At 32.9% G+C, this 18,391-nt stretch overlaps 1 protein-coding gene across 4 annotated transcripts in view; it reads left to right on the top strand.

Moving 5' to 3' along the window:
• GSK3B (glycogen synthase kinase 3 beta) overlaps positions 1-18,391 on the top strand; it is a 226,549-nt gene that overhangs the window by 195,315 nt on the left and 12,843 nt on the right. For all 4 annotated transcript variants that reach the window (XM_074301332.1, XM_074301331.1, XM_074301330.1 and 1 more), the window contains one exon: positions 3,685-3,783. In XM_074301332.1, coding sequence (XP_074157433.1) covers positions 3,685-3,783 — 99 coding nt within the window. The remainder of the gene's footprint in view (positions 1-3,684; positions 3,784-18,391) is intronic.

Below are 18,391 nucleotides of genomic sequence, written 5' to 3'. Positions count from 1 at the left end.
TTTTTGATACATTAAAACTAATTCCCTATAGCATGAAAACAAAATTTACAAAATTTTACAAAACAAAGTTTAACCAAAGATCATCATCAGGTATTCTCAGGATGAGCAAATTTTCCAGATAATAAGGCAAGACTTTGTGTGTAATTTTAACTGGGATGGAAATCTTCATAATTATTTACTTCATTATCTCTGCCTTAGTACAGTAAATATAATTAAATTTTTTCTTGATAAATTAGTGAATTCATTTAATTATTTATTTTTTTGATGGCAGTTGTCTCTGTTTATTTTCCCCCCCCTGAGGCTGAGGTTAAGTGACTTGCCCAGGGTCACACAGCTAGGAAGTGTTAAGTGTCTGAGATCATATTTGAACTCGGGTCCTCCTGAATTCAGGGCTGGTGCTCTATCCACTGCGCTACCTAGCTGCCCCTCTGTTTACTTTTGGAGCATGTAAAAGCAGACTATAGTACATTGATTGAAAAGAGTGCTAGATTTAGAGTCAGAGGATCTGAATTCAAATGTTTGCCTATAGCTTCTGTGACCTTGTATATATATGTCCTTTCAATTACTTGGACTTTAGTCTCCTGTTTGGTAAAATGTGAGAATTGAACAAAGTGATTCTTCCAAATTTGTGAACCATGCATGTGGTGAATAATCTAAGCTAAATATCCTCTGCCCAAATTTATACCCTGTATGAATAAGCTAGAATGATGTTACTCGAGTAATTTAAGAGCAAGAATTTAACCCACCCTCAAAATTCTGATTAGCATTAGAAATTAGGAAAAGTTATGTCTAATTAGAGAAAAATAGCATAAGAAAATATGCTTTATAATTAAGTGGCTAAACTTATTTATTAAGGATAGAAAAGTTTATCCACATTTACAAATAATAGCATTTATAAAAACTTTATAAACATATAAAGGATATCATAACATTTTTGATGGATAAAGAAAGAGCCACATAATTTGGCTCCCTAATGGTCTCATTCAGGAAAGTGATTGAGCTGAAGACAAGCCATCTAATTCTAGATCTTCAAAAACTTTGAAACAATTAACATGAAGATTATTAGCACTCTTCTCTAGCCATTCTTTATTGAATAATCCTTAATTATACCATTTTAAGGATTCAAATACCTATTGACCTTATGTTGTATTTAGAATAAACCAATTTTTGACAAAAGGAGGAGGGAATATGTTTCTTCCCCATATTTCACATCTTTCTTTCTGGAATTTTCAAGTAGAATTCTAGATCTCTTAACAGCTTTAAAACACCACAGTTTTTACAGACAAATATATTCATACTTGAGGGTGGGATCCAGGAATTTATAAGCTGGTTTTATACATACATAAAACCAGGTATATTTTTTTCTGTTTCTAATGGAAATGACATTCTTGGGTTTTTTGTTGTTGGTTTTGTTTTTGTGTTTTTTGTTTTTTTTTAATAGAATTTTTGTTCAAGAATAAGAAGATTTTAGCCGTTCGAAAGGAGAGCTTTTACCAAGTATTTTTCTTTTATTTTGCTGTATATTACAGTGTTATTTATCTGCTGAGATTGTTTAAGAATCTAGTTGATTCAGCAGTTTTCCAGAAGAACATGTTCCATTTGTTTTTAATAGAAACAAGATGGCAGTGAAGTTGTTCACAAAAGTTTAATATGCTATTTAATTTAAGCATTTATTTGTCTTTTAAAAGTTAGTTTTGCTTTTGTTTTATTACACATTAAAGTTTTGTATAATTATATATAAAAATATGTTTAGTCTGTGATAAGGATAAGAGAGCTACAGACAGAAAACTATGAAGAGAATGAAGGACAACATAGAATTAGTGATTATAAAGATAACCAAGGGACTAAATTTAAGTTGTTTAACCATAATCTTCCCAACAAATTGGTTTCTGGAATAATTCACATTTCTGTGGCACTTTAAGGTTTACAGAATACTTTACTAACATCAAACAGCTTGTGACTATAGAGATTGTAAGTTTCAACACTTCAGTTTTATAGATTAGGAAACTGACGCTAAAAAAGAATAAAGAGCTTGTCTAGGATCATACAACTGGTAAATATAGGAGTCAGGATTATGAAAGCTATGTCCTTCTTGATTGTTTTCATTGATCATTCCAATACATTGTGCTAAATTCCTTTATAATACTGCTGTTGAAAAGAAAGTCCGTCTGTTATATATTAGTGGAACAAATTTAATGTATGATATAATGAATTTTTGCCTATATTATAGAAGCTTTGTCTCAGTGACTGTAATGTCCATAATAATGTATTGGACAGGAACCATCATTGATGATTCCACATGTGCTGGTGCTTTTACCCATCCAGAGCCAGAAGATAGAGCTACAAAGATTCAGTAAACTTCTAACACAGTCCTGGTGGGAAGATTTTTAGTTAACCAGAAACTGAATGACCTTGGGGGTAGGGAGAACCAACACAAGAAGGAAAATTGTATCCTGGAACAAAACATAATGAGGTAGCTAACACTAAAAAAGGGGGCAAGCTAATTTAAGAACCAAAATAGCACTCTTGTTTTCTTTTATCTGTGTAATCCTTAAATTTTTCCTGTGGCTGGGTTGGTGACACTTATGATTGAAAATTTTAGATTATTACTCAAAATTCAGATGATCTTATGTGTTATTCATGATAATAGAAAACTTTGATTTAAAATGTTTCTCTCTTTACTGAAATCCAGTGAAGTATTATTTTTTAAATGCACAAAGACAAGACTTTGGATAGAAGCCTTGATTCAGTTTTCTACCACTAAGATACTTTCTACTCATGTATTTGAAAGGGATATTGCTGTTTGCTTAAGCGGTCTTTCTAGGAAGATGAGAAGGAAGAATGTCTCTCTCTGTCCAAGGGAGTAGAAGTTTAATTTTAAGTGAATTTCTTAGTGTAAAAAGTTGTCATAGGATCATAGATTTAGAGCTAGAGGAGATCTCAGAGTACATTCAGTCCAATCCTTTTAGCATATACATAAAACAACTAAAGTACAGAAAAGTTAAATGACTTAGCCAGTGTCATATAACTAGTAAATGTCTGAGGTAGTATTTGAACCCAGATCTCCCTGTCTCCTGTCCAATGTCCACCCTATCCATATCATTATGTTTCTACTTTTATTATCCTTTTATTTTTCCTAGAACACCAATTACCAGTGATTCTCTTTCCTAAAAGTAAAATGGCTTTAAATAGATTGTAAAATATAAAAAGGCACTGGATCTTTTGTAAGTTTATTTCCATGTTTCTCAGGGATGACATGAGCTGATGTGAAAATCATGTTACTAGGAAACAGTTTATCTAAATTCAGAGAGGACACTGCTTCCCAAACTTTTCAAGTCCATAATGCCAGCTATAAACTTGCCAGGGATATTTGTTCATGTCAGAAATTTTTCCTCTTTCTTTCCCCACAGCCATCAATTCCTCACCCTCCAATCTTATTTTATTAATTTTCATTAAAATTTATTAAAATTTTATTGTTTATGAAAGGGGTACTCTTTGAAAAGAGAACACATTCTCTACAAATCGACAAGTAGGTACTGCCCTTAATAGGTCATTATATCATTGTCTTTTAGCCAATCTTAATTGGAAGCATTCTAGAAATTCTTTGTACAAAAGCTATTATCTGCTTATTTGACATTCAGGGTTATACATGAAATCTAACTGTTCTGTTTTACTTTCCCTTAGAACTGTCAAGTAATCCACCTCTGGCTACAATCCTTATTCCTCCCCATGCTCGGATTCAAGCAGCTGCTTCAACCCCTACAAATGCTACAGCAGCTTCAGGTGAGAAGAGCACATAAGAGTCTTTTTTCTCTCCTCTGTTCCTGAGAGAGTAGAATAGCCTTGTCTGCAATTTTTTCTGAAAGGGAAGAGATGTCCTTTAATTCTGATTCATCTGGTCCTTGTCTATATTTGCTTCATTCTGAATATCAGAAGAAACTATAAATGAATTGTTGAAATGAATAAAAAAGGTGCATTATTTTTACTTCATTACTTTCAGATTCGTGATTTTATCAGTATGAATACCGAATTACAGATTGCAACCCTTTCCTCCACACTTTTACATATGGTTTTTAGAGTTTCTGTGATCAAAACATTCGTCACTGAGTAGCCAGTCTTTCAATGGCTAGCCTCAGCAGAGCTAAGTAGGCTCATTATATGACATATAGAATGTTGTGGCACCATTCTTTAAGAGTTCTGATCAATGCTATAATATGTTAAGCCCTCTGACTAACAGATTGAGGCTTTTCAGTTTTATATACATATTGTCTGTGTTCTATAAAAACACGTGTATGTATATAATATCCATATGCATTGCATGTTTCCTCAGAACAAAATGCAGAATGAAGGCCTTTAAACATATGTGTATATAATACATATGCACCTAAATGTGTATGTACATAATAAACCTGTGACATATATACACATATGTATGTAATTGTGTGTCTGCATATAAAAACCCTTAGTTTTGGAAACCCTAAACAGATAAGGAACTTTTTTTTTTTTTTTTTTTTAAACACATCTAATATATATCCGTACCTGCATTCTCTGCTGGAGATTTATTCCCTATAACAAAGGATGAAAGGTGAGGACAGATAGAAATGGAGTTGTTCTACAAAAATTACTCTCATATCAAAAAATCTAGCATTCTCTGCAGTTGTACACCCATAGTTTACCTCCCCACCTCTGTGACAAAAAGAGGCCAAGCTTGGTCATTTTAATTTTGCAGCATTCAGTTACAATTACAATTTGGGGAGCAAGAGGAGATTGTTGTTCCTTTCATTTATTATTATAGTTATATGTTTTTTTTCCTGTTTCTGCTTATTTCACACAGTATTTGTTCATATAAGTCTCTCCCCCCCCCTTTTTTTTTTTTTTTTTTTTTTTTTTTTTTTTGCTCAGCTTACATTTTTACCTTAAACCACACTTTTAAAACGATTTCCTGGTTATTGCATATTGACATAAAAGAATTTTAGCTTAATTTACTTTTCATTTCCTATAATAATACTAGAAAGAATATTAAAAGAGGTAATCCTTTTTCATATCCTAAAAGTAGAATAACATTTAAGCTGTCCCACAAAGATGAGAATTTAAATCATTCTTAAAGACTCACTTCTGTTCTCTGTTGAAAAGAATTCTACAGCCGTCATTCAGGCATTTCCCAGCATACACTGGGACATTCTTCTTTACAGCCAACTTGTGGAATTTCTTGTGAATATTGAATGAAATCACATCATAAAGCCTTCTTGGGAGGTTTTTTTTGTTGTTTTTTTGTTTTTGTTTTTGGAGTGGATTTCATTTTGATCAATAACAAAGAGATTTACAGTCACTTTAACTTCCTTTTACAGTTTTGAGAAAAGTAACTTGAGAAAACATAGTCTCCTCTAAAGTATTGTTTCTATTTACTATTTATGTTAGGTGCATATAGTATAGATATTTCTGCCTATGCTAAAAATGTTGTTTCACATGTTGTCAAAAATTCTATTTAAATGTTTTCAAAACCCACCCTGAGTTAGATGGTTTTCCATCTTTAATATAACTTGATTTTATTTCCCAGCAAATATTCTAAAATTTAGTATAAAATCTATACCCTAGAGCAAAGGGAGATATTTCCTACTATTTTTTTTTTAATCAAAAATATAGAAAATTTAAACTTTACACATGAAGGAAACAAAAAAACAGAGTGCCAGATACATTTAAACAAAGGTTTAAGTCCTATTGTAGCCATCAAAGAGTTCTGGATTTGGAGCCCTAAGATCTACATTTTAGCAAAACTAAGTCTTACCCGTTTTATGCCCAGGAGCAAGTAGTCTCCATGCTCAAGCCTTCTCTAAAATTGGTATAATAATGCTTCTTTTCCTCTCCATCTCACTGTGTTGTTGTGGAGATTAAACGAAATCAAATTATGTAATGTTAGAGCCAGATGGAACCTTAAAGGTTATTTAATTCCTACAACTTACAAAGCTAAGATCAAGCAGAGCAAAGTGACTTATGCATAACATGTAACCTCACTTTGCAGAATATAATATTCTATCTTTGCATATGCATAGATGGCATTATTGTTGGCACTGCTGATTTTCACAGACCACCTCAGAATTCATAGCAGAATGGGTACCATAATGATATTAATTTTGCTATTCATTGGGTACTATAGTTGTATAGCTTTTGTGACCTGAAAGAACAGCTGGATAATGTTAAGATTTTGGTAGGTAGCAAACTCAGAAGGCTAGGGGCACTCAACAGATTTCCATTAATACACAAAATTAGTTAAGTACATGGTCAGATCTTTTTGCATTAGAAGGCCAATACCGCATGAGATGTATTTTTTTCATTAGTAATCCTTATTTACAGAGAAATCACCTTCTGCCCTCCTAAATTTCCAACATTTTTTCAGATAAAAAGTTTTTCTTCATTGTCTCATCTTAAATATTGCATATAATTGCTACCATTAAATGACTTTTTGGCCTAAAATTGTTGGAAATGGAAGAGGTAGCATGCTGTCGTCTAGCCCACAAACTGGATTGGGTGTTCAAAGCCCTGAGTTTGATACCAACTTTTAATAGATTATTTCTTGTGTGATCTGTCACAGGTTTTTGCTACATTTGGTCTCATTTCCCTCATCCATAAAAAGATTTTGCCAGATAATTTCGAAGGCTTTTTCTAGTGTTGTCTTAAAAACCTGTGAACGGTGAGACCTGATTTCACATGGTATAGTAAATAGAGAGTATTGACCTGTCAGTTAGGAGATACCTGGCTGCTGCAAATCCATTGGTATCTAAATATGTAACTTTGGACAGATCATTTAATTTTCTTACTACCCCAGTATATTTAGCTGTAAAATGAGGGAGTTGGACTAGCTATCTTAAGTCCCATCTATTTGCTTTTGGTGCCTGCCTTAAGAAACTGGGGTCTAAATCTGCACTAATTCAACATGAAAATATTGAATGACACTGGCAATTCATTCTGAGCATGTTGGACTTAAGCAAAAATAAATGATTCCAATAACAAAATTTAGAATAATGAAAATTGAAGTTAATCATTCATGTTAAAGTTTTATTAATTTAATCAACAACATTTCAACTTTACATGAGGTATCAGAGAGTGAAAGGACCTGAATTTCAGTACCAGCAGAGCTGGCAAATCATTGCCTTTCTGGGTTTCAGGTATCTTATCTGTAAAATGAAAGGGTTAAAAAGATGTTGTCCAAGTTAACTTCCTGCTCTAACATTCAATAAATCTTAAATTATATCATCCAGTTACTTTCACTTCCAGCAAACAGTTTATTATCACTATTTTAAGAAGAAATGGTAATACGGAATGAAATTTAATTTAATCCATGTTTTGTTTTGGGTTGTGTGTGTGGGGTTTGTTTTTGTTTTGTTTTGTTTTGTTTTGTTTTGTTTTTTTTGTTTTTTGTTTTTGTTTTTAACAGATGTAGTAATATAGGTTAGTATGAAATCCTCTTCACCAAGGGACTTTCTTTTTGAATGCTTTGTATCACTACATCAAAATATTGTTTTCTCTTTTTAAAAGTAAAGCTCTTTAATTTATGCACACAGAGTCCTCCTCCAGTGCCGCCTTAAGGTTTAGAGGTGGGCTTGGCCTTGGCTTCTCAAAGTCTATGCCAGCAAAGTACAAGCTCTGGCAAATTTCACTCTCCTCCATAGCCCTAGAAGTAAGTTTTATTGGCTTTCTGAGATCCATCCTAACCAAGTACAGAGAGGCTCAATACTCATTATTAAATAAGCAGGTCACTTAGTGATAAATTCCTTTTTTTACCATTGCAACCTCTGACCTTTTTGTATTCTATATATACTTATGAGGTGCCTTTTGTTTCCACTGATACAGTGTAAGCTTCAGGTCAGTGACAGCTTCATTTTTGTCTCTGCTATCCCACTGCCCAGCAGAGTAGAAACTTGATGAATCGTTATTGGTTGATTGATTGAAGAATAAAAGAACCAAAAACTTGCAAGCCAGAGAGGTGTCTCATTTATACATCCTTAGTACTTTCTTTAATGAGTTTCGAGGACATTGTACATGACAAGCACCCAAAAAATAGCCCCTAAAAATTTTGGAATTTTTTTTTTATTTTTAAATAAAGAAAATATTCATTATTGATAAATAATTCCTGAATCATCTCCACCTGGGCAGTCATACCATTGGGTTATTAAAACTAAATTTCCAAATTAACATGAAGCTAGAAAAATGAATAAAAATTTTAAAAAGATTTGGCATGTGTAATTAAGTGCAACTTGACTTATTTAACTTTTACCCAAATTATCAGTGAGAGAGAGGAGAAGAAAGGAGGAAATTTAAGAGAAAAAGAGAGAGAAAGAAAAGAATGATGGAAGGATATTTGTTCTGATTTTAACAGTTTCATTCTAATGTTTAATTATTATAAATCAGTTCCTATACTGAAAACAAAAGAACTGAAAATGCTCTAACAACAACTAAGACAACATTCAACTCAACAAGCAAGAGAGATGTTAGCCAAAGGCACCACCAATTCAGATTATAAATTTAATGGTTAAATCTTAAAGAAATGGAAATTGAGAGATTATGAATAGCACTGCTTCATAAAACAGTGAAATGCATGGGATAGAAATCCCAATGTAAATAAAAGAAATGCATGGGATAGAAATCCCAATGTAAATAAAAGCTGTCTGGTGAGAGATCCACACCAGCAAAGTCGTAGGATTTAAAATCAGGTAGACTCCTGTTTACAGATGAGGGAACTGTGACTCCCCAGAAGGGAAATAACTCAACTAGGACACAGCTTCAGCTGTCTGAGGCAAGATTAAGACCCAGGTACATTAGATATATATCCATAACTATAAATGTCATTGCAACTTTTTTTCTTTAACATAATCTTCTCTTCAGCCTGTTTCCAAAGTAAATCAACTCTTCCTAGAGTTTTGTTTTCTCATTGTTTTGCTTTAGGTTCTGTCTTGCTCTTTCATCTTTTTGCTTTTCTGCTAAGAAATCAAAGACCTTGTGTCCCTAGCCTCAGAGTAAAGAGAGACAAGCCAACATTGCTGCAGTTTAAATCCTATTTATGTAATTACATTTTGTACTGTATTCATTTTTTTCACTTATATGTCACCTCCATTATAACATAACTAGACCCTCAAATATGGTTTTATTTAGATTTTGCATGAAACTATCAAACTTGGTTACAGAAATACAGCACATGAAACTGTTTCAGAAAAGCTAATTAACAGCTAAATCTTCACTGCTAAAAAAACATTCCTTGTTATTAGTCCTAAACATTAATGAATAAATCTTTTCTCTTCAGATAAACATGGGTATACACACACACACACACACACACACACACACACATTCATTCTGACAGCTCAGATTTAAGAAATTGGTAGGGAAAAGAACACTTTTATTTTAAAATATATTCTGTATGTATTTATATTTAGGAAAAATTAAAAATAACTTACCAAAAATTATACCATTTCTAGGCCAGCTAAAAATCAAACCTGTAAATATACTATTCTGCACGTAGAATTAATTATTGCAAGCCTAAATCCAAAATTTATAGCATTCTGTAAGTGAGCATGTCCTGTGTGTGTTTATATGCATGCAGACATTGGTATGTATATATGATTTTGAGATTGGACTATAACATCTCAGAAAGTAAATATTATATTAAGTATAGTATTAAATATTACTATCATGATGATTATATTAAAAGCTATTTCAAATCTTGACGTGTTCCCTAAGCCCATAGATTGCATAGAAAATAAAAATAATTACAAAATTAAATTTGGAATTTCAAAACTAAACCTGTTTTTGTTTATTGTAAAAGTTGCTTATGTTACTAAATGAACTCAGTACTTTCCAGTACCCAAAGTATCAGAAGGTTACAGAAGTTTTATTCCTGTGAAAAAGGAAAATAACAGTAAGTCTTTCAAAGAAACACCCTGTTTTCTCTTTCTCTAAAGGATGGTCTTAATGACAGATAGAAAAAACTTTTCAAAATCAATACAACAGTTGTTTATTCATTGCCTGCTGTTTGTTCGGTGCTGTCAAATCAAGGAGACTCAAAAAAAAAAAAAAGTCCTACCCTGTAGAGGCCCAATAATCTCATTTATAAGCAGACTATCATTCAGTTTTCAAATAACAGGAACAGGTAAATTCAGAATAGAGAGTTATTTACATGGACAAAAATACAGTTGAGAAAGCGTTTACTGAAGAATCAGGACTTGCTAAGCGCTGAAAGATCATAGGATTTATATAATAGAAATTGAGAAGGGCAGAGAATCCTTTCATGAATATCAGTCAGCCAGACTACAAGGGCAAAGCCTTAAAAAAAAATAAATAAATAAATCTCAAGGAGCTTCCATTCAAAGATTCTTCTGTTTGAAGTCATTCCAGGCAGAAGACAAAGCAAGTGATAGTGGGGTTTTGTTTTGTTTTTCTTTTTTAATGCCATGAAAATTCAGTAGATGCAAAAAATAATGTTGCTATGAAAATAAGAGGAGAAATTTGTTCTAAAGAATGGTAGGGAGGGGCATTTAATGAGGTCATAATAAAAATAATAGATCTGTGCCTTTAACAGTACATTTAAACCCGGTAGAGATGGTAGGGCCAAGAAGCATTTCCCAAAGGCATTTCCTGCTTGAGCAGGTGTATGGAAGTAGGATGGCACAGGAAACTTGTTTGAAAAACAGTTTGATTGTAATGTAAAGTATGTGAAAGGGAATATTTGAGATATATAAGGCCAGCAAATGATAGAGGGCATAATGCTGGGCAGAAAAGCTTGAGTTTTTTCAGTATCCGATAGTCAAGTCATTCTTTCCTCCACTCTTCATCTCTCCAACCCCTTTCTCATCCAAATCCCTTATTTTGCTGTCAAAGTAAATATTCTTTATATAAATTTGCTTACGGCACTCATTAGCTCAAATATTTAGGAGCTACTTATTAAAATACTGCTTTAAAATTCAACCTTCTTTGTTTGGGCATTGAGGACCTTTTGAAGCCTACTTTTCCAACCTCATCTTATATTACTCCCCTTTAACCATCACACTCCTGCTAAGCTGGAGTCTGCATTCTCTCTTTTCATTTCTCCCCTCCCAACCTACACAATGTACACAAAATGTACTTCAATCCTTCTTGTTTTTTTCATATAATTTATTAAGCTAGAAATATCCTCTCCACTTCTAATCTATTTAATTTCTTCATTCCATCTCACATGCCATGTGTTTTGTGAAGCCTGAGTGGTTATGGGAAAAGGCTTTTATAAATTGTATAACATTACATAGAGTAAATGATTGCTTTTTGATGTACACATTATATTCCCATTTCATGAATGGACATTTCATAAGTAAAAATATCATGATTTTTTTTATTACATGCCAAACACTATCCTAAGTCCTTTACAAATAGTTTATTTGGTCTCACAGCAGCCCTATAAGGAAGGTACTTTTTTTTTTACCTCCATTTTTACAGTTGAGGAAACTAAGCCAGGCAGAGGTTAAATGATTTCCTCAGGGTCCCATAGCTAGGCAGTGTGAGGCTGTTCTGAATCCAGGCCCAGTACTCTTTTATCTACTGTGCCACCCTAAGTGTCTTTAGCTAGAAAGTAGAAATGAGAATCACAACCCAGTTTTTCTTAAAGTCTAATGTTCTTTTAGCCCCACTATGTTATCTCAAGAGAATGAGAGTCTGGTTTAGGGTGACAGCCATAAGAACTGAGAGGAAGGCCAAGTCTACAAAAGGAGAGAAAGAAGAGACATGTACTAAAGTACCTGCCATGTACTGTTTAACCAAATACAAATGTTCTGTGCACTTTTTACAGATAGCACCACATTTGATTCCAGCATTACCATCATCTTTAGAGTTGTAGAAATTGGAGTTAAATGACTTGCCCAGAATCGCTAAGCTAATGTCTGAAGCCAGAGTTGAATTCCTGATGGCTAGGCTCAGCACTGTAGTGACTATGCTATCATCTGCCTCTAAGTCTAAGATGAGAAGGCCAGGGGATAGATCCAAGTGATCCTGCAGAGACAATTGCATTATATAGCTTTGTAAAATCTATATTTTAAGTTTAATAATTGATTTTACTGAGTATTGATATTTTCCAAAAGTTATTTTCAATCATAAGTATAAAATACTTGCTATAATTTTCCTTTTATAAAAATATCAAGTTCTATTAGTCTTATACTACTGTCATTTCCTATTCCATTCTTTATAGAGCCCTCACTTATAGCAAAACAAAATTTCTGCCATGTCTAGAAAACATATACAACATTACAACATGTAAAGTGAACCATCTCTCTGTTGAGGAGAGCAAAATTTATTTCATCATTAGCCCTCAATTCTAAATACCTTCTATTTGTACTTTTGTAAAGTACAATAATATTCCATTATGTTACTATGAATCAATTTATGCAACCCTTCCTCTATGGCCTTCTACTTTATTTATAATTTTATGCCACCACCAAAAAAATGCCAGTTTTTTTGTTTTATATAATAATTTCTTCTGTGTCCTTGACCACCTTGGGATCTATACTTAGCAGTGAAAAAAGCTGGGGCATAGGATATGAGCATTTTAGTCTCTTTTCTCATGAAAAAAGCTGGGGCATAAAATGTGAGCATTTTAGTCTCTTTTCTCGTAATAATTTCATTTTGTTTTCTGTAACAGACCAATTCATATTTACATCAACAATGCATTAGTATACCTGTCTTCCCACAATTACTCCAACATCAACTATTTCCATTTTTTATTACCCTCAAACTAATTTGATGGGTGTAGGTCAAGCTTCCTTTGGTATAATTTATAAAATAGTTGGTGAGGGGAAGGGGCCTTTTGAGAGGGGTTGCATCTTAGGGCCTAATTTATTTAATAAAAAGAATTATGTCTGTGGAGTTTGAGTTTAAAGCAATGAAAAAATGGTCAATTTGTGGGCAGTTTTCTAGTAATTTATCTGGGGGGGGGGTGTGTATATACACACACACAAATATATTGAATTTTCTCTTTGTTTCTCTTTGGTTTGGAATAATAGAAACTGGTTAGACCCAGCCCAAACACTTCATATTCCAAAACCTGAAAAAGAAGAAACTGAATTCTTTTTGTTATATATCCTAGAAATTAGACCCTCTTTGAAAATTTTAACAAGCCAGAACTCATCTCTAACCTTGAATACCTTACCTTGGGAGTCTTATCCTTTCATCCTATTTGTTCCAATAATCCCCAGACCTGAGCAATTTCTAATCTCAGTTATCTACTAACTCCTGAATCAAAAGCCATGCTAGGAAAAAATCATGAAATCTTTGTTTTGTTCACAATAATTTTAAACTGAGCTCTCATAATTACTCAGCAAGCATTTTATTCATCTAGATCCCTTTTCTATTTATCATAGCAACTGTTGTAAGCCTACTCCTATCTCCTTAAATCTTCAACTTGACCTTCAGCTTTCTTTTTCAATAAATTTCACTTCCTACAGTACAAGTATTAAAGCCGTTAATCATGAACTCTTATCTCCTCACCATCATGCCTCAGAACTTTGCTACATTCTCCTTTGCTTCAATTTCAGATTATGAGATGATCTTCCTTCTGTCCAATACTAAACTTTCCATTGCTAACTGTTGAATCCCCTGTCTCTCATTTTTTCTGAACTGGAGTACTGAAGTGTTGCATTCCCATATAGCATCCTTCAATATGCTTGTTTCCTTCACTTGAAAAAGTCTCCCACCCAACAAATCAAACCAAATGTGCCTAAAACTAAACTCATCAATTAACTTAAAATCCTTTACTTTGCGAATGTACCACCCTCTTTCTGGTTTAACCAGATTCAAAATTTTAGAGCCATTTTTGCCTCTTTCCTTTCTCTCCAAATAAATTGTTTTGTTTCTTCATTTACAGTGACCTATATGTGTTTCTTCTCAATTCAGTTCAAACATTTACTAAGAATGCAGGTATTCTGTTTAAGTATTGAGGATACAAAAACAAAACTATTCTCCCTCAAAGTTTACATTCTACTTGAGAATCTACCAAAAGCAAGTAATTTGAGGAGGGAGAAAACTGACATTTAGATAAATCAGAGAAATTTCACACTAGTTGAGCCTTGGGGAAGGGGGGAGAGTAAGAATTCTGGATATGAAAGATGACTCATATGCAGAGAGGCATATTTTGTTTTTATATGTCTTTCACGTTCCCCACCCCCCCATATTCAAAAAGCCACCCCTTATTTTTTTTTTAATTTTTAATGAAAAAGAAATAAAGTCAATTGATTAAAACCGGCCACCACAACTAAATATTCATCTCTGAAAAGATAGCTCTCTTCCCTAAGACCAAATTTGATTATTTTAGTTAATTTTTTATTTGCTAAATACCTGGGTTGTAAAAATAAAAATGAGCATTCCTTGCCCTCACTAAATTCATATATTTTTAACTCATGCAAATAAATGATGCCTTTTGCCAGACTTAAAAGTGCTACATAAACTTCAGCTGTTCTGGCAAGATAGAAAATATACATGTATAAATTTATATAAAGAAAATGAGAGTTTTGTAGTATATGCTCATTTTTGTAAACTTTGGCAAGATACACAAAGTAAGCACAAAGTAATTTTAAGAACATTAACATCTTAGAAGAGTTAGGACTCAAGCTTCATGTAGAAAGTGATATTTGAACTATGGACAGGAATATCCCAAACCTCTGGAGTTTAGAATCATAGCCTCAGACATGAGCTGAAACTAGACTGATCATATTTAAATAGCTAACTATCACTGAGGTCTTAGTTAAATAATTTTCTACAGTGAAAATCTCTAAGATAGATGCCAAAAGTAGTTATCTTATTAGACATCCTTTGGCAAACCATCCTCCTTTGACAAGTGTGAATTCATTCTTGATTTTCCTCACCACCAGTGGCAGTGACTGCAATTTTATAGGTTCAGTGAATATGAGCTACCACTTGTTCTCCAGTCTTATTCTGTATTCTCTGGCCATTAAGATACATATAAAACATACTTTCTCCCCATTTCTGGCATTTAAAAATCCTTCTCTTCCTTTATAATATCCCCTTTAAGTGAGGGATTGTCATTCTTGTTTATTTGTAAATTGAAAGTTATCTTTTCCACCAAATTTTACTAATTTTAGTAAATCATTTTGTCTTGATTTTTGCTGAGCCCTATGACATGCTACATTTTATCATATTTATTTTTTTGTATTTCCCCAACCCCCCAGTATGTTGAGGTTTTTTTTTAGCTCATTAATGGTGTGGGTTGTCGTTTTTTTGTTTTGTTTTGTTTTTTTCTCATTGTTAATTTATTCCCTTCCTTGCTCAAATATTTCACTAAGTGAATTCAGGTGCCAAGGCAAGAAAAAATACTTTATGAGGTACGGGAATAATTTGCAAACCTATTGTATAATATTTGTGACATTAGATTCAAATTGTGAAAGATTCAAGAAGTGTCAAAAGAACAGAAGCAGGTAGATATGGTCTTTTCGAAAAGGGTGGGGGGAAGGGTGAAATATTCGAGAATCTGATTTGATTTTTGTGTCAGGAAAATCAACAAGTCAACAGGCATTTGTTAAGAGCTAACATTTGTTAGTCATGCTAGGCATGGTGATGTAAAGAAAGATCAGGAAGCAAAAACCACAAAAAACAATGCAGACAATTATGTACAAATAAGATAAATACACAGTAAATTGGGGATAATCTCAAAAGGAAGTCACTAAGATTAAGGAAGACTAGATAGGCTTCTTGTAGAAGATAGTTCTTTAGCTGAGACTTAAAAGAACATAGGGAATCCCAGAAGTATAGGTTAAGAGGAAGAGAGTTCGAAGCATTGGGAACGATTAATGAAAATGCAATAGTGAGAACAACTAATGAAAATGCCTGGAGTTGAGAGATTGGGTGTTTCAAAGTGGTCAGTATTATTGGATCCCAGAATACATAAAGGATCCAAGTATGGTATAAGAAGATTGGAAAGGTAGAAGGGAATCAATGTATGAAGAGCTTTGAATGCCAAACAATTTTCTGGAAGTAGTAGGGAGTTTATTGAGGTGTCAGTCGTGCCATAGTTTTCTACTTACAGAAAAATCAGTTTGATAGTTAAATGAAAGAAGGATTGGAATGGGGAGCAACTTATGCCAAGGAAACCAACTACAGGCCACTGCAATAGTAGAAACATGAGGGCTTGCACCATGGTGCTGCAATGTCATAAGAGAGATAAATGGTTTATTTACTATGCATTCTAGGATTTTAAACATTTGGGGGGAAAAATGCTAATCACTGGAAACTAACAAAGGTTTACTAAAGCAAAGCATGTTTAAACTAAGTCCCATTTCCTCTTTAATGACCCAAGTTAGTTGGCAAAGGCATACTTACATCTGAGTTTTAGACAGGTATTTTGTGTCATCTTTTAAGATGTCCTATGGATAATATGGTGAAATGTGGGCCAAATAATAGTGCTTATTAGGTGGATCTGCTACTTATCAAATCACCATATGCAAAAATATGCTAATTATTTGTTGAATCAGCCTAAAGGGAGGTCTTTGGTAACTTTGCTGGAGACTTGCCCTTGGCCCTACATCAGCCCTCATTTTTATCCTTGATTTTAAAGGAGTGTTTGCGAATGATACCAATAAAACAATTGTCACACAAGACTAGAACAACAAACTGAAAGATAAATTTTAACAATTTTAGTTTAAAATACCAAAATTTAGATTTTTTTTAACTCATGTGTTTAAGTTATAGTACAAAATGGAAGAGACCTGTTTTTCTAATATCTAATATAAAAAATATCCAGGAGTTTTAGCTGAACACAATGTTAATATAAATCCTCAATGTGATTTGGTTTCTAAAAAAAACAACAACAACAACAACAGCATTCCTTGTTTTTTCCTCAAAAAAAGGGGGGGATTTCATTTAGATCATAGGAAGTGAAAAGTTGACTGTACTATATCAGACTATATCTAGAGTACTGTCTTCAGTTCTTGTTTCCACATTCACACTGCCTAAGTATAAAGGACATCTAGAGGAGGTTAATTTGGATAATTGATTATCAAAATTGTCTTATCAATCACCATTCAAGGATTCTGTAGCTGGATGAGAGAGATGATAGAGGTCTTTAAATATTTAAAGGGTGGTAAAATGAGATAGATAACAAAGGGATTAAATTATTCGATGTTAATGTAAAGGACTTTTACTATTTACCATAAGATATGATGAAAATGAGAAATTGAGAAACATGGATAGTCTAAAAGTATTGCCAGGTGAAAAAAACAGAACTAGAAAATGCACTGTCATACATAGTGACAATTATAGAAGCAAAAACATAACAGAGAGCCAAACTCAGGTTTATCACTATAGATCATTTATTATCTCAGAATACAAATAGTAAAACATAAATCTTTTCTTAGGAATTCATGAGATTGTTATAAGGATCAAGATAAATATAGATAAAATACTTTGTAATGTGAGCTGTTATTTAATAATAATAGTACTTGCCTCAGCTGTTCTTCAAGTACTGTCATGTACATAAATATGTTACACATATTACTTATATACACATTTCAGAGGGAAAAATAAATATAATAGTGATATAAGCATGCTAAAAATTCTGTGAACATTTCTTTCTATTTTGATAAAAGTAATCTTTTTAATCATTATTGTCTTAGATATTTGTCACTTTGTTATCATCACACTAAAAATACATGACAGTTTCATTTTCTCTGCTGAATAAGTTTTGCTAAACTGTAGTTGATAAGAGATCTGGTTTTGAAGTCAGGAAGACTTATATTTATTTAAGTTATCTCTGACAAAGTAGACTGTGATCAAAATTATGTCACTTAGCTTCTCAGTACTCTAAATAGCTAAGATCTAGAAAGTTACAGATAAGATATTGATTTTCATTGATAGAATTCCTTCTGTGGGAACTCCCTACCATGAATCACACAAGTCCAATTTGGGTTTTTTTTTAATGCACGGATATACAAAATTGTGTCAATGTTCTTTTCAGAAATAACTGAAAGTTCCCTTCTTTTCATTTGTCCATACACTTTTTTAAAATAGTAAAATTACAGGAAATTGGAATTAAGCAGCTTTCAATGAACAAACAACACAGCAAAATCTTAAGCAGTGAAAGTTAGAAATTACCAATACATGGTTCAAGTGCATTTACATGTCAAGATTTAACCCAGCTATTCAAGATCTGATTAAGTATGGAGACCATAATATATAGCTGACAAATGGTTTATATTCCTCATGAAAATCATACAGTCCTTTTAATGACCCCCAAATTTCTCCCTGAACAAAGACCTATCTTTTTGCATTTACATTCTCTTAACATCTTTTGTTTTAATGTCGCCTTCATTTCCCAATATGTTCCTTGCCCCTCCTGTTCCCAGAGAACATTCCTTTTTAACAAAGAACA

Source organism: Sminthopsis crassicaudata, chromosome 3 (genome assembly GCF_048593235.1).
Source record: "Sminthopsis crassicaudata isolate SCR6 chromosome 3, ASM4859323v1, whole genome shotgun sequence".
Taxonomy (NCBI): Eukaryota; Metazoa; Chordata; class Mammalia; order Dasyuromorphia; family Dasyuridae; genus Sminthopsis; species Sminthopsis crassicaudata.
This window is presented reverse-complemented; position numbering and strand designations above follow the sequence as displayed.